Raw genomic sequence first — 22,504 nt, 5'->3', positions numbered from 1 at the left:
TGCTGAACAGACACGGTGACCTCCCGTTTTGCGTCTGCCTGCTGGGGACAGCACAGACCGACAAATGATGGAGCAGGGAGCTGATGGTTTTTTGTCCCACCATTGAATTCAACTGTGTCTGTGTCCTCACAATGTAGATACAGTAAAAATCAAGGTATGCCACACACCACTGGAGGTCACAGGACAGCCAACGGAATCTGGGACTGGCCCACTGGAACTGGGTTGGTTTTAGGTGTAAACCATGGGGGAGATTTATCAAGCTGGTGTAAAGTAGAACTGGCTTAGTTGCCCATAGCAACTGGTTGCTGCGGGCAACTAAGCCAGTTCTACCTTACACCAGCTTGATAAATCTCCCCCTATGGCTGCATATCCTAAATCCAGCAAGCAGGTTTTTTTTTCCACCAGTGCAGTATGGGAGCCTATAGGAAGCAGGCTGGCAGTATAAACATTTTAATAATGCCAAAGGGTCATTTACAAGAATTTTAAAAACTTGTTTTTTTTATATATTGATGACCTATCTTTGGCACCCTCGGCAATTAGCTGTTTGAAGAGGACACGTACGAGCGCTGATTTCTCTTCAAATAGCTGATTGGCAGGGGTGCCAGGAGTCAGCCCCTCGCCAATGTGATATTGATGACTTATCCTGAGATTAGGTGATCAAGAAAAAAAAAAACAAGACAACCCCTTTAGGCTAAATGCACACGATCAGGATTGCGCGCGGAAAATCTGCACCGTAGGTCATGTACATTGTATTCTATGAGAATTTGAAATTCTCAATGCACACGATGCGGATTTTGACCTGCGGTACGGATTTTAAAATCCGCAGCATGTCAATTTATTTTCTTTTTCCTGACTGGATTTTCTTCATTCACTTAGTAAAATCCGCATGCGGAAAATCCGCATCCAATTGATGCGGATTGACCGCACAGATTTGCCTGCGAACACCTGCAGATTTCAGTGCGAATTCTCCGCACATGAGTCCTGAACGTGCGGATGTACCCTAAAGTATTTTGATATTAGTTTGGCGACAGTCTGGCACTTTGCATCCCTGCCATCACCTGTTTGTGTAGCTCCAGCACTGGCACTACACAGCTCCATCCATTGTGTAGTAGTTGGAGTTGGTAACTGCAGTGCTGCTCCAAATGAAGTGAATGGGAGCGGTGCTGCAGTTACCAGCTCCATCCACTACACAATGGACAATCCAGTGTAGTTCCTGCACCAACATCCAGCACCAAAGCCGCGAGGTAGTGAGCGTTGTCCTGAGGAGTGTCCATCAATATTAAATCCTGGACAACACCTTTAAATATCAATGTTATCATCATATACAGGAATTCAGAATGAAACTATCAGTTCTTGGAGCTACTGGGCAAACAGGTGCAACCCTTGTAACACAAGCTCTGCAGGACGGGCATGAAGTCACAGCTCTTGTGCGAAATGTCAGCAAAATCACCATTCAGCACGAGAAACTTAAGGTACGTTACATGTTCACCTCACAAATACTTACAGTAGGCATTTATTATTGCTGGCGTACTATACAGAGTGTATAGGTCAGTCTCTTTCCAGGGGGCACCAGAACTCAACTCAACTCTGAAGTATGTATTTCTGTATGTGTAGGTGGCACAGGAACGTCACAAATATTTTTGTCTGCAAGACCATATTTTCAATGCAAAAAAAACAACGAATACAACCATATCAACAGAAAAATTAAGTGTGTCGACATAATGTTTTATCCATTAAACGTAAAATATAAATAAAAACTATACATATTTGGTATCAAGTTACCACTTTATTGATGCTGCACAACGAAAGCTGTAAATATAAAATGCAAAAAACGAAATGGTAGAAGTACATTTTTCCCATATATCTCCCCCCAAAAAGTTAATAAATGTTAATCAATATATTATATGTATAAATACAAATACAAATCTGATCCCACAAAAAAGAATCCCTCTTAGGCCTCTTTCACACGGGCGTCACGTTTTGGCTCCGGATGCGTCCCAGGTGCATTGCGGCAAACCCGCGCGAGTAGGTACGCAATTGCAGTCAGTTTTGACTGCCATTGCATTCCGTTGTTCAGTTTTTATCGCGCGGGTACAATGTGTTTTGCATGTGGATGATAAAAAACTGAATATGGTACCCAGACCCGAACTTCTTCACAGAAGTTCAGGTTTGGGTTCAAGGTTGTGTAGATTGTATTATTTTCCCTTATAACATGGTTATAAGGGGAAAAAATTGCATTTTATATTTGTGGTCAAGGCTCCGGGGAGAGTGTTGAGAAGAGGGTGTGGAACTGGACACGGTAGGACCTAACTTGGCTAGTGGTGTGCCTTTAGCCACGTGACGCGGGTAGCCAAAAAAGGGGGCTAACCCAGGGAGTCTGAGCTGCAGTGAGGCTGGAAAAGAGGGAGGGTCGGGTGGGGCACTGCGCGATGCCGACACCAGAGGGAGGGCGTGCGCCAGCTAAATACCCTATGCCCCTCCCACAAATGCAGGCTGGGAATCCAGCCTGCTATACTTGTGGTCAAGGCTCCGGGGAGAGTGTTGAGAAGAGGGTGTGGAACTGGACACGGTAGGACCTAACTTGGCTAGTGGTGTGCCTTTAGCCACGTGACGCGGGTAGCCAAAAAAGGGGGCAAAACATGAATTTTAGGCAGTTTATTATTTGGAAATTACAAAACTGGAAAAAGCTTTGGCAATCTCGACCCGTGGATGAGGGATGTAGCGGGAAAAACAGGAAGATTGTGATCGTCCCATCTTCCGTATGACGTGAGCGGGGACGCCATGTTTGGAGGCTGCCGATGCGGCCCCGATTCGGAAGGAGTGTCCGGAAATGGAAGCAGCGTGGAACCCCAGACCCGAAACTATGGAACGAATGTGCCTGATGAACTGCGCGGATGTCAGTGACAGTACTGGAAATGGCAGTAGGGGGCTATCGGGAGTTCTGTCATGGAGAGTGGAGAGCAGCTGATTGAACACGGACACGGGGCACCAAGGATTGAACGAATTAAAGTATTCGATCTGTACCGGTGGACCGACTTGGGAGGTTTTGGAGGAAGGTAGAGAGAAGGTGAAGTGGTCTAAACTACGGAGGAGCTGACTGATAGCTGGCCCTGGATTCCGGGCTGAGGTGCAGCAGAATTCCCCTGGCCTGAGAAACCCATAGAAGCTGAGGTAGAGAGCGGCTTTGAGGATCAAACTTCTGAAAGGGCCAAAGGGATTACCATCTAGGGCGGCAGAAATTTTTTGGAATAAATCCCCTGTGACTGGTTGTCTGGTGGGAATGGAAGGAGAAGAGAGCTTCTGAATGCCTCTCAAAACCGCCTTGACCACCTGGGAGGAAAAGAAAGAGGTATGACTGGGATGACTGATCATGTGGTGGTGCTGGATGCCCGCTAAATAAAGTCTGATGGTGTTGTGGGACAACCGGAGCTCCTTGTGGCAGTACGCCAGGAAGGCCAGGACGAAGGAGACTCTGTCCCTGTCCCCCCTGGGGTGCAGGAGGGCAAACCGCCTGAAGGTGTTCCACCCTGTTAAATAGTTCCGGGCAGAATTAGCCGAGAGAGACTTGCGGATGAGACCGTGGGCTGCGGAAATGTACTCCTCTAGTCCATGATCAGGGCTTCGAACCCCGGAGGGTTGATCCCGACTCTCCGTGCTCCCGGCATGACCTGGAAAAACGAATTAAAGTTTAAACGGGACAGAGCATCGGCTGCGGTATTTTTCTTGCCCTCTATGTGCCTGCAAATGATGCGGAAGTTGTTTTGAAGGGACAGCCAGGTGAGCCTGCGAACCAGACGCATGACCTTGGGGGAGCTGGACCTAGCCCTAGCGAGGATGTCAACAACAGCCTGGTTGTCAGTCATGAAGCACACTGGCCTGTTACTCCATGACTGCCCCCAGACAAGAGCGGCTGCGACAATGGGGTAGACCTCGAGCAGGGGGGAGGACCTGGCAGCCTCCTGGTCTGAGGAGACCTGCGCGGGCCAAGGACCCGCAAACCATTGATCCCCGCAGATGGACCCGAAACCGAGGGAAGCAGCAGCATCGGAGAACACCAAGGGAGAGGCCTCGTTCCACTGAGGAACGAAGAGGGAGATGCCATTCCAGCTGGACAAAAACAATGACCACATGGCCAGATCCGCCAGCGCGTCGCGTCCGAGGTGGATGAGGGCATGCTGATCTGAGGCTGCTGGGAGGAGTCTGAGCAGGCTGGCGGTGAAAGACCTGCCCTGGGGCATGATCCTGGCGGCAAAGTTGAAGGACCCCAATAATGACTGGAGTTCCAACTTTGACACCGTGCGGGTGCCCACGAGCCTGGCCACAGAGTCCTTTAACCTGTTTAATTTGTCCAGGGGGAGGCTGGCCTCCATTCTGATTGTGTCCAGGGTGATGCCCAGAAAGGTGATTACCCTGGAGGGGCCCTCGACCTTAGCTGAAGCCACCGGAACGTTCAGACGGCTGAACAGGCTGAGGAGGCTGTCCAACCTGTCCGGGGCGTGTTCGGCCTGCTCGATGAGCAAGAAGTCGTCCAGATAATGGATGACCCTCGGACAGTAGGCATGATTGACCAAGAGCCAATGAAGCGCTTGGGCGAACTGGTCAAAGAGCCAGGGACTGCTCTTTGACCCGAACGTCAAGCGGGTGGCAAAGTAATATTTTGCCCTCCATTTGATGCCGTAGAACTTCCACAGGTGAGGCAGGATAGGCAGCAACTTGAAGGCATCAGCAATGTCCGCTTTTGACAACCAAGCTCCTGCCCCGACCTGTAAAATGAGCTCCACGGCCTCGTCCAGGGACGAGTACTGCATGGAGAACTCGTCCGACGGGACCAGGGAATTTAGGCTGGGGGTGCTGGATGCATGAGGAGCAGACAGGTCATAAATTAATCTTTTTTTATTAGAATATTTTTTGGACACCAGACCTATGGGGCTGACCCGGTACAGAGGGAAAGGGGATTCCGCAAAAGGACCGATCATGAAGCCCTTCTGCAATTCCGCCTCCAACAGAGCGTCCACCGCCCCGGGATCCGCCAGAGAAGAGAGGAGGTTGGGGCACTCATGAGTGACCTGCGGAAGGGTGACTAGCCCGGTATGGAAACCCTCCGAGAAACCCTGTGTGAGAAACTGGACAAAACTGGGGTCATGATGTTGTTGGAGGAGGGAGAGTAACAGGTCAACGTTGACCCCGCCTAGTCAGGAGTGTTTTGCCGTGCGTTGAGAACAGGAGGACTGAGGATGGGCCCTGAAACAGATGGCGCAGATGTGCAAAGCCTTGCATTTATCATAACTGCAAAAACCCAGGTTGAAGTTGTTACAGATCTGATTCTTTCCTAAGAAGGTGATGGGACGACCGAGTTTGTCCGTGGCGGGGTTGGGTTTCTGCGCCCCTGAGCTGAACGTTGGCCTGGCAGGAGATGGGTTGGTGACATGGGGGCACCAATCAGATGAATGGAGGACTGATTGGCAACCGGCACAGGCTGGGGATTTTTGCCCGGCGAAGTGCCTGCAAAAAATCTCCATGTCCAACACTGCCCAGTTGGTAACATGCTGGTGCTGGAGGAAAGCCGCTGCAGCTTTGGCAGAGAAGGACCGGTGGCACTCATAAAAGGCGGTACCGCCATATCTGTAACCCAGCTCGGTGACCTTGTACATGTATGTGTCCAATTCCACCCTGCGGTGGGGATGAATGGAGCACACCATGTCCCGGTACAGGCTGAAGGTCAGCATAAATTCGGGGATGGACAGCTTCTTGTTGAGGCGGACGTCTTTAGACCTCAGCACCACCGACACATCACCGCAGGCGATTGTCCGGTTTTCGACCGTATCATGGGTAGAGATTAGGATGGCGGCCAAATAGATATCCTTTCCCGCCAGGATATCCCGCCTGATGTTCTCTGATACGAAGAACGCGGGGGCGATGTCGGGAGAGGCCAGACTTGTACCTGGGACGTTGGCCTGGGAAGTAGAAGGCACAGCTTCGGGCTCTGGCGGAGGAGGAGGCGTAGCAATCTTGCTCTCGACGGCCTGGAGCCTGGAGTCGATGTGTGACATCGAAGACGCTAGGTTGTTGATGGTCGCATGGAGTTGGGTCAGGGAGAGCTGAATGGTCGACATGGAGACCAGATCTTCGGAGGCTCCGGGTGGTTCGGGAGTCCTGGGAGATTCAGGGAAGAGCAGATGATATAGTTCTGCCTTTCGTGCAGATGCCGAGTGGCGGATCCCTTTCTTCTTCAGTTCAGCGATCATCCTGGGGATGGTCCAATGCCTGTAAGACGCGCGGCTGGCTGCCTCGGAGACCGCTGACTCAGGGATGGACATTGAGTCCTCAATGTCCGAGACGTGAGACATGTTGCACGAAGAAGACCGGACCCTGTGGGAGGATCTGACGTGAATTGACAACCCCTCGTGCAACCCCAAAAAAAACGAAACTTACGTGATGATGAACAGGAAGAAAACGAACCCTGGAGGTGGCAGGCCGAAAACGCAAGAAATCCTGAACGATATCAGGCGTTGGAAGGACGACCTGAAAGAAAACACGAAAACCGAGCGGCCTGAGCGTATCAGGTAGTGATGAAACATGACCTGGCGTGAACAAGTGAACAAAAACGCCGGGCCCTGAACAAGACCGAGAGCCGAGACGCGTCTGGAAACGAGGCCCCAACTGGCTGCCAGCGTGGAATTGACCAGTGTGGCAGGCAGTGAGGAGACATGACCCGTGCGTGATGGCAATGGCGAGCAACAGGCCCCAAGCGTGACAGATAAAGAAGCCTGAACTGACCGTGATAGGTACACCTATGGGGAAGGAGAACGATGCAACAGGACAGTAAGAGAGGAAAGTGACGTGGAGTGAGATGGCGACCCCAAGAATGATTCTGAAAAAGATGAAAAGTCACAAACAGGACTGACCAGACGGGACATGAACCAAACGTAACAGGAGGGAGGACATGATGAAGGCTTGACCAGCAAGAGGACATGACGAGGACCTGAACGTATCAGGCAGAAAAACCAGAAGCAGAAAACCTGAACGTATCAGGCAGACAGACACGAAGACGGAAACCTGAACGTATCAGGCAGACAGACACGAAGACGGAAACCTGAACGTATCAGGCAGACAGACATGAAGACGGAAACCTGGACGTATCAGGCAAACAGACACGAAGATAGAAACCTGAACGTATCAGGCCGAAGGCACAAAGAACATCCTGAACGTATCAGGCAGGAGGACGTGGAGCCAATCCTGGACATATCGGAAAAGAACTTGAATGGATCAGGTGGGAGGACATAATGAAACAAAACCCCGGACGTATCAGGCAACCGGACCTGAACGTATCAGGTGATTGGGCAGGCAGTGAGCCTGGACGTATCGGGCGATAGACCCCGAAAGGGAACCTGAACGAATCAGGCGACAGGACACGGAGAGAACCATATTAATGCAAGACAGGAAAAGAAGACCACCTGGACGTCCCTGGAAGGAGAAAACATGGCGGCCAGGTAAATAGAAAACAGGTAAATGAAAACAGAACATATCTGAGCGCACAGTTTTTTTTTTTTTTTTTTTTAACAGGGGCGGAACCGCAGCGTGCCTAGCAACCGGCACACGCGGCTGCTCCCGGAACGCCCGGCCGCACAACAAGACCGCGCCGCCCGGCAACGGCATCCCCGCAACGTGCCTGCCCAAAGCTTATTCTGGACTTTTCATGTAACACTACATTGAATACATGTGAGGAATAAATGCAGTCAAGGAACCGGGAGTGGGCGTGGTATGCCTTCCATATTGGAGCACAGGGTATATAGTATATGGGGTTCCCCCTGTGTGCCCCCACGGTGGAGCGCAGGGAAGGTTGGTGATATGGGAGGCTTCCTCATGATTAAAGCGATTTGTGAACGCCGATGCGTTCCACCGTGGAACGCATCGGGGAAGTAGTGGAGCTCCGGGAGGTGGGCGGAATTGTACATGCCGATGCGTTCCACCGTGGAACGCATCGGGGAAGTCGTGGAGTAGTGTCCCCGCGTCCCCGTCTGCCGCTCCCCCAAGGGCTGAACAATGGAGAAGCAATCAACCCAAGGGGGGGGAGGGGGAGACGTGCGGCACCCCCCGCGATGCGACGCTGGTAGAAATGGCGTGCTGCGGAGGAGACTGTACGCGGGGAACGTGATGCAAGGCAGTTTCGGTGTGCACCTGCGAAAATCTTGCCCCAGTGCTGCCTGAACAAACCGCACCAAACGTCCCGTCTCCTGCTGCACCGCTCCCCCGCTGGCCACGCCAGGAATGCGTGCTCCCCCAGACCGGGCGCAAAGGCCGCGGCCGGACGGAGTCAGATGGCGCGGCCAGGGCGCGCGGACAAGCGCAGCAGAGGAGACGCGTTGGTGGGGGAAGCGGAGCCGGAGGTGGGCGGCCGGAGATGTAGTGGGGCGGCGAAGCAGCACGGAGTAACTTACCACGAAGGACTGCCGCACGGGAGAAGCGCACCGCCGCGGCCTCTGCTTCGTCAATCTAGCCGGAACCGGAAGTCGCACTCGGATGACGTCGCCGTAATACGAGATGCACTGCGCGATGCCGACACCAGAGGGAGGGCGTGCGCCGGCTAAATACCCTATGCCCCTCCCACAAATGCAGGCTGGGAATCCAGCCTGCTATACATATATATAGATATATATAGATATATATATATATAATATATAAATTATATTTTAACCCCTCCAGCCTTATTTTACTTAGCATTTTGTTTTAAGAATGCTATTATTTTCCCTTATAACCATGTTATAAGGGAAAATAATAATGATCGGGTCCCCATCCTGATCGTCTCCTTGCAACCGTGCGTGAAAATCGCACCGCATCCGCACTTGCTTGCGGATGCTTGCGATTTTCACGCAGCCCCGTTCATTTCTATGGGGCCTGCATTGCGTGAAAAACGCACAAAGTAGAGCATGCTGCGATTTTCACGCAACGCACAAGTGATGCGTGAAAATCACCGCTCATGTGCACAGCTCCATAGAAATGAATGGGTCCAGATTCAGTGCGGGTGCAATGCGTTCACCTCACGCATTGCGCGGAAATCTTGCCGTCTGAAAGAGGCCTTACGGCTATGTCACGGTTACAAATTATAGTAAATGCAGAATCTGGTAAACCTTTAGATACTGAAGTGATTAAAGGGGTTATTTGAGTTTTTTTTATTTTACTAAGGCCTCTTTCACACAGGCGTTACGGATTGGGGCCGGATAGGATGCGGGTGCGTGGCGGGGAAATAGTGCGAATGAGCACACAATTTCAGTCAGTTTTGACTGCGATTGCGTTGCTTTGTTCAGTTTTTTGTCGTGCGAGTGCAATGCGTTTGGCACGCGCGTGAGAACAAACTGAATGTGGTACCCAGACCCGAACTTCCTCAATGAAGTTCAGGTTTGGGTTAGTTGTAGTGTAGAATTTATTATTTTCCCTTATAACATGGTTATAAGGGAAAATAATAGCATTCTTTAATACAGAATGCTTAGTAGAAGGTCAATTGAGGGTTAAAATAAATAAAATTAACTCACCTCCTCCAATTGATTGCGTAGCTGCCGGTCTCCTGTTCTTTCTTCAGGACCTGTGGCGACGTCACTGAGCTCATCACATGGTCCAATCACCATGGTGATGGACCATGTGATTGGACCATGTGATGTGACGTCACCACAGGTCCTTTAGCCGGCAGCTCATGATTAAAGAAGTAAGAAGAGATCGGCAACTACGCGATCAAGAGGAGGAGGTGAGTTAATTTTTTATTTATTTTTTTAATCCCTTAATCCACATTTTTCTAAGCATTCTGTATTTAGAATGCTATTATTTTCTCCTATAACCATGTTATAAGGGAAAATAATAAAGATCGGGTCCCCATCCTGATCGTCTCCTAGCAACCATGCATGAAAATCGCACCACATCTGCACTTGCTTGCGGATGCTTGCGATTTTCACGCAGCCCTATTCATTACTATGGGGCCTGCGTTGCGTGAAAAACGCAGAATATAGAACATGCTGCAATTTTCACGCAACGCACAAGTGATGCGTGAAAATCACCGCTCATGTGCACAGCCCCATAGAAGTGAATGGGTCCGGATTCAGTGAAGGTGCAATGCGTTCACCTGACGCTTTGTACCCGCGCGGAATTCTCACCCGTGTGAAAGGGGCCTTAGAATGCAGCATTCAAAAAGGATACATTTTGCTCTGGGCATTGAAGGGTCACTGAGTTTTGAAAAAAACTTTTAATATGTCATAGAGACATATTAAAAGTTTTGATCTGTGAGGGTCTGAGTGCTGAGATCCCTACTGATGGCTAGAACAAGGGGAGAGAAGTACTTATATCACCCTCTAGCCTCGCTGCAGAAGACGAAGCAAGACGGACTCAATAGAAAGACTATGGACCGGTCTCTATTCCATCCTCTGCAATGAAGATTTATGAGTTCTCATTCTCTGCACTCAGACCCCAGGCGATCAAAACTTGTGATATGTCTCTATGACTTATCAAAACTTTTCTCAAAACACAAAGGGGGAAATAAATCAAGACCGGCGTGTTGATCTTCTGTGCGCTGGAATGAGATGCACTTAATTTATTAAGAGGCAGATGTCTCCTAATAAGGCTACTTTCACACTAGCGTTTTTACTGGATCCGGCAGGGTTCAGTAAAAACGCTTCTGTTACTGATAATACAACCGTCTGCATCCGTTATGAACAGATCCGGTTGTATTATCTGCAACATACCCAAGATGGATCCATCATGAACTGCATTGAAAGTCAATCAGGGACGGATCTGTTTTCTATTGTGTCAGAGTTAAACGGATCCGTCTCCATTGACTTGCATTGGGGTCATGACGGATCTGTCTTGCTCCACATCCCAGGACGGAAAGCAAACTACAACATGTTGCGGTCTGCACTCCGGTCTGGGAACGCAACTAAACGGAACGGAAAGCATTTTGGAGCCTTCCGTTCTGTTCAGTTTTGTCCCCATTGACAATGAATGGGGACAAAGCTGAAGCTATTTTTTCAGATATTGAGCCCCTATGACGGAACTCAATACCGGAAAACTTAAACGCTAGTGTGAAAGTAGCCCAAGTTAGGTGCATCTCTGGCACTCCGTGCTAGGTCCTGGTGTTGATGAGACCCATAAAACGGTTTTCCAGGGGGGACTTTTTTTTTTTTTTAAAGGCCAGAATCTGTTAACATAAAAAAAATATATAAACCATTACACACCCTCACTCATCCCGTGCATGAAGTGGAGAACAACATCCGGACAGCAGTATTGTGGTCGAGTCCAATTAATTAGGACTGCATTATCTGTAAAACCATGTAGCCATTAACAATGAAGACTGACTAAACAATATGGCCCTAATTAGTTAATTGGACTCATGTGGTATGGCCATGTCATGTAGTCATATCCTTATGCCAATGGAAGGCCACGATTGCCCGTTTCCCACAACGCAGGAGTAGTCAGCTGAAGTGATCCCAGGAGCATAGTAGCTTTCATATCTGACAGTTATTAACCTTCTCTTGTCCAGGGGCTGTTTTAAGGATCCAAAACAATCAGGTTCCAGTGACAGCAATTGGACAAGTAGCTGTTAATATATAAGTAACAGTATAATTAAAAAAATAATTAATACAAATGAATAGAAAACATAATAAAATTTGAAAAAAATAAAAGGATGAAAAAGTATAAAAATAATTTAAAAAGCCCCCCCCCCCCCCTTCCTTCCCTTAGAAGCCACATGCATAATACATATCCTGCATCACACGAACACCTGAACATAATTCGCATGGCCATCAGGTAAAACAGAACATTAACAATTGTATTTCCCCATACTTCCCTAACTAAGACCTACACAATTAAATGATATTAGCTTCCATGTTAAATAATTAGAAAGCTGTATGTGTCCTGTAAAAAAAAGACTAAGACTAAATAACACGACCCTGGTCCTGAAAGGGTTAAGGCTCAAACCATGATCAGTCATGAAAAGCTTGAAGTGTGGATACCCTTTAAGTTCCAGACCTTGCATGCACATTTGTGAGGGATATCTGCAGGTGCATAGGCTATGTTCACATCCTGAGCATTTGTTGCCTTAAAGGGAACCTGCCACCGGGATTTTGTGTATAGAGCTGAGGTCATGGGTTGCTAGATGGCCGCTAGCACATCCGCAATATCCCGCCCTCATAGCTCTGTGTGCTTTTATTGTGTAAAAAAAACTATTTTATACATATGCAAATTAACCTGAGATGAGTCCTGTCCCTGACTCATCTCACATACAGGACTCATCTCAGGTTAATTTGCATATGTATCTAATCGTTTTTTTTACATAATAAAAGCACCCAGAGCTATGGGGACTGGGTATTGCGGATGTGCTAGCGGCCATCTAGCAACCCATGACCTCAGCTCTATACACAAAATCCCGGTGGCAGGTTCCCTGTAACACGATATGTTTTATGTTGTAGTATACTAGTAACTAGCCTATTAACATGTTTGCACTTTTTCCAGGTAGTAGAAGCTAATATATTTTCCGCAGACTCATTAGCTGAACATTTCAAAGGACAGGATGCTGTTGTCTCTTGCCTGGGATTCCAATATAAAATGTTCTCATCAATAAGTGGTTATACAGACTCCATTGCCTCCATCGTGGGTGCCATGCGACAGACTGGAGTGAATCGAATGGTGACAATGACTTCCTGGTACACAGACAGTATGTATCTACAACACTATAACTTTCAGATTTTCTCTGTGGTTGCTCTACAAGCAAAGGAAAAGTTACAAAGGAAAGTTTTGTATCTTTTTTTTATTTCTGCACTGAAAAAATGCAACACTGGGGCAGATATACTAATCCTATAGATGGAGCAAACTTTAGATAGGCTGACTAGACCTGTTCCAGTTTTATCACAGGCTCAGGCTGGATGACAAATGTGGTGCAGAATTTAGACAGGATTTTAGGTGCAATTTTGGTGCTAAATGTCGCCTATTAGGCCACATCCCCTTTCAAGTAAAGCCATGCCCCTTTTCTGGTAAACCACACCTCCTCGTTGAGCTAGGTGCAGAGGATTTATAAAAATCTAGATACATCAATTTGACAAGTTTTGGCGCAGTTTACGACAGTGTCTTGATACAGTGGCATAAGTAAGGGCTCATGCACACGACTATGTATTTTGTGGTCCGCAAAACACGGATCTGCAAAAAATTATTGCAGAACTTTTGCGGGAAAGAACAGCTGGTCCTTAATAGAACAGTCCTATACTTGTCCGTTAGGATACATTCACATGACTGTAGTGACAGATCTGCAAAACACGAATACCGGCCCGTGTGCGTTCCGCAACTTGCGGGCCGCACATAGCCACCACTACCATAGAAAATGCCTATTCTTGTCCACAATTGCGGACAAGAATAGGACATGCTCTATCTTTTTTGCGGGGCCGCGGAACTGAACTACTGATGCGGACAACACACGGTGTGCTGTCCGCATCATTTGACAAAATTGCCGAATGGATGCAGACTTACTCATACAGTTGTGTGAGTGTAGACCTATGCGGGCAATAATAGGACATGTTCTATTTTTTTGCAGAACTGACATGCAGACATATGGAAACGGAATGCACACAGAGTAACTTCCATTTTTTTTGCATTGAAATGAATGGTTTCGCTTACGGTCTTCAAAATGGTACGGACACAGAAAGAAAATACGTTTGTGTGCATGAGCCCTAATTGTCAGCCACTTACTGAAGATATAAATCACTCCTGGTTTTGGCTTCAAAAACTGCATTAAAAAAATCTGAACGTGTGGCAGCAGTCTAAGGTGTCTATGATTAGCAGTTCCTTAGTATGAGGGCTCGTGCACACGACCGCTGTTTTAGTCCACATCCAATCTGCATTTTTTGTGGGTCGGACCCATTCTTTTCAATGGGGCGTCAAAAGATGTGGACAGCGCACCGTGTCTGCCGCACCCACAAAAAAAAACCGAACACGTCCTATTCTTGTCTGTATTATGGACAAGGATAGGACAGTTCTATAGAGGGCTGGTGCGGAACGCACACGGACGGTATATGTATTTAGCGAATCCGTAATTTTCAGTCCGCAAAAAAGGCTACGGTTGTGTGCATGAGCCCTGACTCTGTAAATAATCATTTTCTCTATGGATGTCTAAAAAACCTTCTCACCTAGAAAATTTTATACTGCAGGGAGCACATAGTCCGTATGTCTCCGTGCAGCATCTGCTACATGGTTCTGCCATGTGTATGAAACCTTGCCTTCAGACTAACTATATATATATATATATATATATATATATTATATATATATATATAGAAAGAAAAATGGCGGCACTGGCTCCAGAGGGAAAGGCGGGTGCACGTCCCAAAGGGAATGGACTGGTTTCCCTGATGGATAAATTCAGAAAAATGAGCGGCACTCCAAAGGATAAAAGCAGTGAACCCTTTATTCACACCGGTGGTGCAACGTTTCGGCTCTAGTCACGAGCCTTCCTCAAGCTTGAGGAAGGCTCGTGACTCGAGCCGAAACGTTGCACCACCGGTGTGAATAAAGGGTTCACTGCTTTTATCCTTTGGAGTGCCGCTCATTTTTCTGAATTTATATATATATATATATATATATAAATATATATATATAGCCGATGGATGATCCAGAAATGGGTAGAAATGTAGGACAATTATAAGCTGTATTTAATTGCCTGCAGATTTAGGTCAATAATCATATTTTCATTAACAGCTAGCTCCGCACAAAATGCATCATTCTTCGTGAGGAATCTATTGATACCGCTAATTAAAAGTGTTCTCACAAACATGTTTGAGATGGAAAAATATCTAGAAAAAGAATGTTCTGATATTAACTGGACTGTTGTAAGACCACCTGGACTTCAGAATACACCGGTGACAGGTAGACATTTCACTTTATACATATATTTGTAAAAATGATTAGAAATATCTGGCCATAGGGGCAAATCCACAATGTGTGTATCTTTCCCTAGTTTATGGGAGGTAATCTGAGTTAGTACATGATATCAGTAGAGAATGCCATGTCACATAATCGATCATGCATCTGCTAATTTTGCATTCTAAGGCCTCTTTCACACAGGCGTCGCGTGTGAGGGCCGGACAAGATGCGGGTGTGGGAAAATGCGTGATTTTTCAGCTCGAGTGCAAAGTGTTTTAATGCATTTTGCACGCACTTGAGAATAATCGTCATGTTTGGTACCCAGACCCGAACTTCTTCACAGAAGAAGATTTTAGTAGTAGATTTTATTATTTTCACTTATAACATGGTTATAAGAGAAAATAATAGCATTCTTAATACAGAATGCCTAGTAAAATGTCCATTGAGGGGTTAAAAATAATGAACAAATTTTCCTCACCCCATCCACTTGATCGTGTAGCGGATCGCCTCTTCTTTCTACTTTCTTCAGGACCTGGCTAAAGGACCTTTGATTACAGCACTGCGCTCATCACATGGTCCATCACCATGGTGATGGACCATGTGATGAGCGCAGTGACGTCACCACAGGTCCTTTTCATCACAAAAGGAAGAAGACCTGCCAGGCTGAGCGTTCAAGTGGGTTAAGATGAGTTTATTAATTGTTTTTTATTTTTTAACCCCTCCATCACTATTTTACTAAGCATTCTGCATTAAGAATGCTATTATTTTCCCTTATAATCATGCTATAAGGAAAAATAATAAAGATCGGGTCCCCATCCCGATCGTCTCCTACCAACCATGAGTGAAAATCGCACCGCATCCGCACTTGCTTGTGGATGCTTGCGATTTTCACGCAGCCCCATTCATTTCTATGGGGCCTGTGTTGCGTGACATACACACAATATAGAGCATGCTGCGATTTTCACGCAACTCATCAGTGATGCGTGAAAATCACAGATCATGTACACAGCCCCATTGAAGTGAATGGGTCCGGATGAAATGCGTTCACCTCACGCATTGCACCCACACGTAATTCTCGCCCGTGTGAAAGGGGCCTAAGAGTGGCTGGACAAGGCCAGGACACAAGGAACATTCATGAGCAGTCATACATAGAAAAAATCGGAACTCCTCCCAGAAGAGGAGACACTTCTAACTTAGGCTACTTTCACACTCGCTTTTGGTGCGGATCCGTCATGTATCTGCACAAAGGGATCCGTACTGATAATACAACCGCATGCATCTGTTCAGAACGGATCCGTTTGTATTATCTTTAACATTGGCCAAATAGTTCCGTCTTGAACACCATTGAAAGTCATTGGGGGCGGATCCGTTTTGCATTGCGTCAGTCAGTCAAAACGGATCCTTCCCCATTGACTTAAATTGTGTGTCAGGACGGATCCATTTGCCTCCACATCATCAGGCGGACACCAAAACGCTGCAAGCAGCGTTTGGTGTCTGTCTCCAGAGCGCAATGGAGGCAGAACGGAGGCAAACTGATGCATTCTGAACGGATCCTTATCCACTCAGAATGCATTAGGGCAAAACTGATCCGTTTTGGACTGCTTGTGAGAGCCCTGAAACGGATCTCACAAACGGAAACCAAAACGCCAGTGTGAAAGTAGCCTTATCGCTATCTCTCTGTAGCACACCCTCATAAGTAACAGCATCATGGAGGACATTATATTATAACTAAATTCAGTACCAGGGTGGGATCCAGATGAAAATAAAATCAATTGTACCATACCCCCTCAAATGTCGTGTACGGAGGTATTCTTAATAAATGTTGTGTATTAAATATTGGCCAATTAAGGGTCTGTCTGCCAAAGTTACATTTTTATAAATGGGGCAGAATGGTTTAAAAAGGACCAATCTCCTCACTGATTTTCGACCAACACTGTTCCAATACTTACCAAGTCTCCCTGGTCTCCATTTTTTTTGTCCTGGCTCAACATGTAAGAAATGCCTACTCAGCCAATCAATTGCTGAGTGTTGGAAGGTGAGTAATGCTTTTTATGCCATTCTGTCCATATATAAAAATGTAACCCCAGGATATGCACACCTATGGAGGAAATTTTTGTTTAAGATTGTATTTTACTCATTTTGGCTAAAAATTATATTTTAAATTGGCCTTTATTAATAATATTGAGCTATTCTGTCACAAAGGGTAAACTGTTTTACTTAGGCCTCATGCACACGACCGTATTGCGGTCCGCAAAAACGGGTTTTCCGTGATCCGTGACCGTTTTTTCGTCCGTGGGTCTTCCTTGATTTTTGGAGGATCCACGGACATGAAAAAAAAGTCGTTTTGGTGTCCGCCTGGCCGTGCGGAGCCAAACGGATCCGTCCTGAATTACAATGCAAGTCAATGGGGACGGATCCGTTTGACGTTGACACAATATGGTGCAATTTCAAACGGATCCGTCCCCCATTGACTTTCAATGTAAAGTCAGGAGTTAATATACCATCGGATCTGAGTTTTCTCCAATCCGATGGTATATTTTAACTTGAAGCGTCCCCATCACCATGGGAACGCCTCTACGTTAGAATATACTGTCGGATATGAGTTAGATCTGAAACTCAAATCCGACAGTATAGGTGCTGCCGGGCAGCAGGGGGCAGCCCCCCCCCTGTAGTTAACACATTGGTGGCCAGTGCGGCCGCCCCCCCCCTCCCCTGTAGTTAACTCGTTGGTGGCCAGTGGCCCCCCCCCTCCCTCCCCTGTAGTTAACTCGTTGGTGGCCAGTGGGTCCTCTCCCCTCCCTCCCCCTCCTAATTAAAATCTCCCCCCCTATCATTGGTGGCAGCGGAGAATACCGATCGGAGTCCCAGTTTAATCGCTGGGGCTCCGATCGGTAACCATGGCAACCAGGACGCTACTGCCGTCCCGGTTGCCATGGTTACTTAGCAATTTGTAGAAGCATTATACTTACCTGTGAGCTGAGATGTCTGCGTCCGGCCGGGAGCTCCTCCTACTGGTAAGTGACAGGTCTGTGCGGCACATTGCTTAATGACCTGTCACTTACCAGTAGGAGGAGCTCCCGGCTGGACGCAGACATCGCAGCTCGCAGGTAAGTATAATGCTTCTACAAATTGCTAAGTAACCATGGCAACCGGGACTGCAGTAGCGTCCTGGTTGCCATGGTTACCGATCGGAGCCCCAGCGATTAAACTGGGACTCCGATCGGTACACTCCGCTGCCACCAATGATAGGGGGGGAGATTTTAATTAGGAAGGGGAGGGAGGGGAGAGGGCCCACTGGCCACCAACGAGTTAACTACAGGGGAGGGAGGGGGGGGCCCACTGGCCACCAACGAGTTAACTACAGGGGAGGGAGGGGGGCCGGCTGCACTGGCCACCAATGAGTTAACTACAGGGGAGGGAGGGGGGCCCACTGGCCACCAATGAGTTAACTACAGGGGAGGGAGAGGGGGGCCCACTGGCCACCAACGAGTTAACTACAGGGGAGGGAGGGGGGGCCCACTGGCCACCAACGAGTTAACTACAGGGGAGGGAGGGGGGCCCACTGGCCACCAACGAGTTAACTCGTTGGTGGCCAGTGGGCCCCCCCTCCCTCCACTGTAGTTAACTCGTTGGTGGCCAGTGGGCCCCCCTCTCCCTCCCCTGTAGTTAACTCATTGGTGGCCAGTGGGCCCCCCTCCCTCCCCTGTAGTTAACTCGTTGGTGGCCAGTGCAGCCGGCCCCCCTCCCTCCCCTGTAGTTAACTCGTTGGTGGCCAGTGGGCCCCCCCCTCCCTCCCCTGTAGTTAACTCGTTGGTGGCCAGTGGGCCCCCCTCTCCCTCCCCTGTAGTTAACTCATTGGTGGCCAGTGGGCCCCCCTCCCTCCCCTGTAGTTAACTCGTTGGTGGCCAGTGCGGCCGGCCCCCCTCCCTCCCCTGTAGTTAACTCGTTGGTGGCCACTGGGCCCCCCCCCACCCCTGTAGTTAACTCGTTGGAGGCCAGTGGGCCCTCTCCCCTCCTCCCCCTCCTAATTAAAATCTTCCCCCCTATCATTGGTGGCAGCGGAGAGTGCCGATCGGAGTCCCAGTTTCATCGCTGGGGCTCCGATCGGTAACCATGGCAACCAGGACGCTTCTGTATTCTCCGCTGCCACCAATGATAGGGGGGGAGATTTTAATTAGGAGGGGGAGGGAGGGGAGAGGGCCCACTGGCCACCAACGAGTTAACTACAGGGGAGGGAGGGGGGGCCCACTGGCCACCAACGAGTTAACTACAGGGGAGGGAGGGGGGCCCACTGGCCACCAACGAGTTAACTACAGGGGAGGGAGGAGGGCCCACTGGCCACCAACGAGTTAACCACAGGGGAGGGAGAGGGGGGGCCCACTGGCCACCAACGAGTTAACTACAGGGGAGGGAGAGGGGGGCCCACTGGCCACCAACGAGTTAACTACAGGGGAGGGAGGGGGAGCCCACTGGCCACCAACGAGTTAACTACAGGGGATGGAGGGGGGCCCACTGGCCACCAACGAGTTAACCACAGGGGAGGGAGAGGGGGGGCCCACTGGCCACCAACGAGTTAACTACAGGGGAGGGAGGGGGAGCCCACTGGCCACCAACGAGTTAACTACAGGGGAGGGAGGGGGGCCCACTGGCCACCAATGAGTTAACTACAGGGGAGGGAGGGGGGGGCTGGCCGCACTGGCCACCAATGTGTTAACTACAGGGGGGGGCTTCCCCCTGCTGCCTGGCAGCACCTGCCAGGCAGCAGGGGGCAGTCATGTACACAGTTCTTTTAGTATATTCTAACCTGAAGCGTCCCCATCACCATGGGAACGCCTCTGTGTTAGAATATACTGTCGGTTCGGAGTTTTCACGAAGTGAAAACTCAGCTATGAAAAAGCTTTTATGCAGACGGATCTTCGGATCCGTCTGTATAAAAACTAACCTACGGACACGGATGCCAATCTTGTGTGCATCCGTGTTCTTTCACGGACCCATTGACTTGAATGGGTCCGTGAACCGTTGTCCGCCAAAAAAATAGGACAGGTCATATTTTTTTGCCGGACAGGATACACGGATCACGGTCTCGGCTGCAAAACGGTGCATTTTTCGATTTTTCCACGGACCCATTGAAAGTCAATGGGTCCGCGAAAAAAAAACGGAAAACGGCACAACGGCCACGGATGCACACAACGGTCGTGTGCATGAGGCCTAACTGTGTGACTGGTACTTTTACTTTGTGCTAGTCATCTAATAAACCTTATTTCTAAACTACTAAGAGGTCATAAACACTTATTTAAGCCACATTCTTATCAGTAAGATAAGAACTGAGCTATAATGAGTGTTTATAATATCAGAGAGCAGAGATAAGGAGTCTGTAAGCTCCCCAACTGACGGAAAAGACAGAAAATTCTCAGGCTGCTACTAGAGCATCTCAGCTATGTACAGAAACAAGGGCTCCATAATTTTGAAAGACCAATTGAGAAAATGATTTTAGCTCAAAATGAGTACAATGCAATCATTTAAAAAAAATTGCCCCCAAAGGTGTACATAGCCTTTAATTCTGACAGTGAGAGCTATAAGAAAACATTATCTATCTATCATTTTTAATCTCTTTCAGACAAAGAAATATTGACCCATGAAGGATATTTTGTCCCAGATGATAAAGGTTACCCGATAACCAATACAGTATCACGTGCTGATGTGTCACGCTTTATGCTGTCCACTCTTAATGACAACAGATGGACAAGGAAGATAGTCGCAATGTGTTGTAAATAACACATTTGTAGTCACGGTGCATTCTCCACTTCGTTTAACAGGTGAAACAGGTTTTTGTCAGAACAATACACTACTAGCACATAGGTGCAATTACAGACAAACTATTTCAACTATGATTATTTCTCCATGGAAATTGCCAAATCTATAATTTTGTAAAAAGTGAATTACATTTATGTATAATGAATAAAACATTCTAATTATAAATCCAAATATTACATTTCTTTCTTGTACCAAGATTTTTTCAAGTTTTTCAAGTTTTTTTCAAGTCATTTTCAAGTCATCTGTCATGACACCAGTATTTGTCAGAGCTTCACCCAAGATGTTCTACTAGGTTTGTGTTTCTAACTTTAAGGGGTTGTCTAGCCTAGAGTTGAGCGAACCTGCCTTTTGGCAGGTTTGAGTTCAGGGTTTAAGTGAATTACGTAATGGATTCCGTTCTCACGGAATCCATAACGTAATTCAATGCTGGCATGCCGCATAATACAAGTGTATGACCAGCAGAACGGAACCCTCGGAGCTGGCCATACAATTGTATTATGCGGCATGAATTACAAGATGGATTCTGTGAGAACGGAATCCATCACATAATTCACTTAAACCCCAAACTGAACCTGCCAAACTCTAGTGGCAACCTGTGTATAAACGTAACTACAGACATCACTGGCTGGAACAACAGCTAACAAACTCAAAACAGCTACCCATTGTCATACACCACTCCGATTAGCAGAGTCTAGGCTACCCCTATGTACTCACCAAAGCCTGCCACAAGGCAGGATGGTCTTGGCTGCTAGGGACTCAGGTTGCATCCCTAGGTAACAGAAAACAGGTGCAAGTTTGCCTATCGAAAACTAAGGGCTCATGCACACGAACGTATTTTCTTTCCGTGTCCATTCCGTTTTTTTTGTGGCCTGTATGCAGTATGCAGAACCATCCACTTCAATGGGTCCACAGAAAAACGGAAATGACTCAGTGTGCATTCCGTTTCCGTATGCCCTTTCTGCAAAAAAGATAGAACATGTCCGATTTATGTCCATTTTGCGGAGAAGGATAGGCATTGTTACAATGGATCTGCAGAAAATTGTACGCAATACGGATGTCACACAGACGTCATACGTATTGTTTGCGGATCCGTGTTTTGCGGACTGCAAAATACATACGGTCATGTGCATGAGCCCTTAACCAGATGATCAAAGTAAAGTAGAAAGGATAATCTAACAAGCCAAAGTCAGAACCAGGAGGGTACAGATATAGCCAAATCAGCAGATGAAAGGTTAACCAGTAAAACAAACCAAAGTCCAAATCTGTACAGATATAGCCAAATTCGTAAATGAGAAGTAAACCAGTGGAACTAGCCAAGGTTGGTACACAGAGGGTTAAATGAGTTGTCTCACTTCAGCAAATGTCCTTTATCACATAGAGAAAGTTAATACAAGCCACTTTCTAATGTCTTGTGATTGTCCATATTGCTTCCTTCATCACATCATACAATGCTTGTATCCATGGTTGCGACCACCCTGCAATCCAGCAGTGGTGGTCATGCTTGCACACTATAGAATAAATTGTCAGCCTATGCGCACTCCCATTGTACCAGCCACCAGAGAGGCTGGTGCCTTTTCCTATAGTGTGCAAATAAGGCCACCACTGCTGAATTGCTTGGTGATCAATGGAAACAATAAGCAATGTATATGTTGGCAGCTGATTAATCAGGTCTCCACCAGGCACAGCATGATGAAAAAGAGGGTTTTTATTCAGAAATAACAGCAAAACATATCAATATAACTTTTAGTAAGATCAGAATCTTAGCACATCTGCTTCTGTCTCTGTCTCTCATGCAGCAAGT

General features: G+C 47.7%; 1 protein-coding gene and 1 long non-coding RNA gene across 2 annotated transcripts in view; one reads left to right on the top strand and one right to left on the bottom strand.

Annotated features, from left to right (window-relative positions):
* Positions 1 to 20,879, top strand: part of LOC120989759 (uncharacterized protein At2g34460, chloroplastic-like) — a 28,001-nt gene extending 7,122 nt beyond the window's left edge. The window contains exons 2-5 of the mRNA XM_040418055.1: positions 1,329 to 1,472; positions 12,493 to 12,694; positions 14,725 to 14,892; positions 20,507 to 20,879. Coding sequence (XP_040273989.1) covers positions 1,338 to 1,472; positions 12,493 to 12,694; positions 14,725 to 14,892; positions 20,507 to 20,664 — 663 coding nt within the window. The 5' untranslated portion in view covers positions 1,329 to 1,337 and the 3' untranslated portion in view covers positions 20,665 to 20,879. The remainder of the gene's footprint in view (positions 1 to 1,328; positions 1,473 to 12,492; positions 12,695 to 14,724; positions 14,893 to 20,506) is intronic.
* LOC120989763 lies at positions 879 to 22,316 on the bottom strand. The gene is made up of 3 exons (XR_005776317.1): positions 22,304 to 22,316; positions 20,117 to 20,121; positions 879 to 1,000 (listed from the first exon to the last, which is right to left on the bottom strand). It is a non-coding gene; the product is annotated as an uncharacterized LOC120989763 (long non-coding RNA).
* Between the last annotated feature and the right edge of the window lie 188 nt (positions 22,317 to 22,504).

Source organism: Bufo bufo, chromosome 2 (genome assembly GCF_905171765.1).
Source record: "Bufo bufo chromosome 2, aBufBuf1.1, whole genome shotgun sequence".
NCBI classification, from domain to species: Eukaryota; Metazoa; Chordata; class Amphibia; order Anura; family Bufonidae; genus Bufo; species Bufo bufo.
The sequence above is the reverse complement of the archived record's forward strand: the minus strand, read 5'-3'. Positions and strand labels throughout refer to the sequence as shown.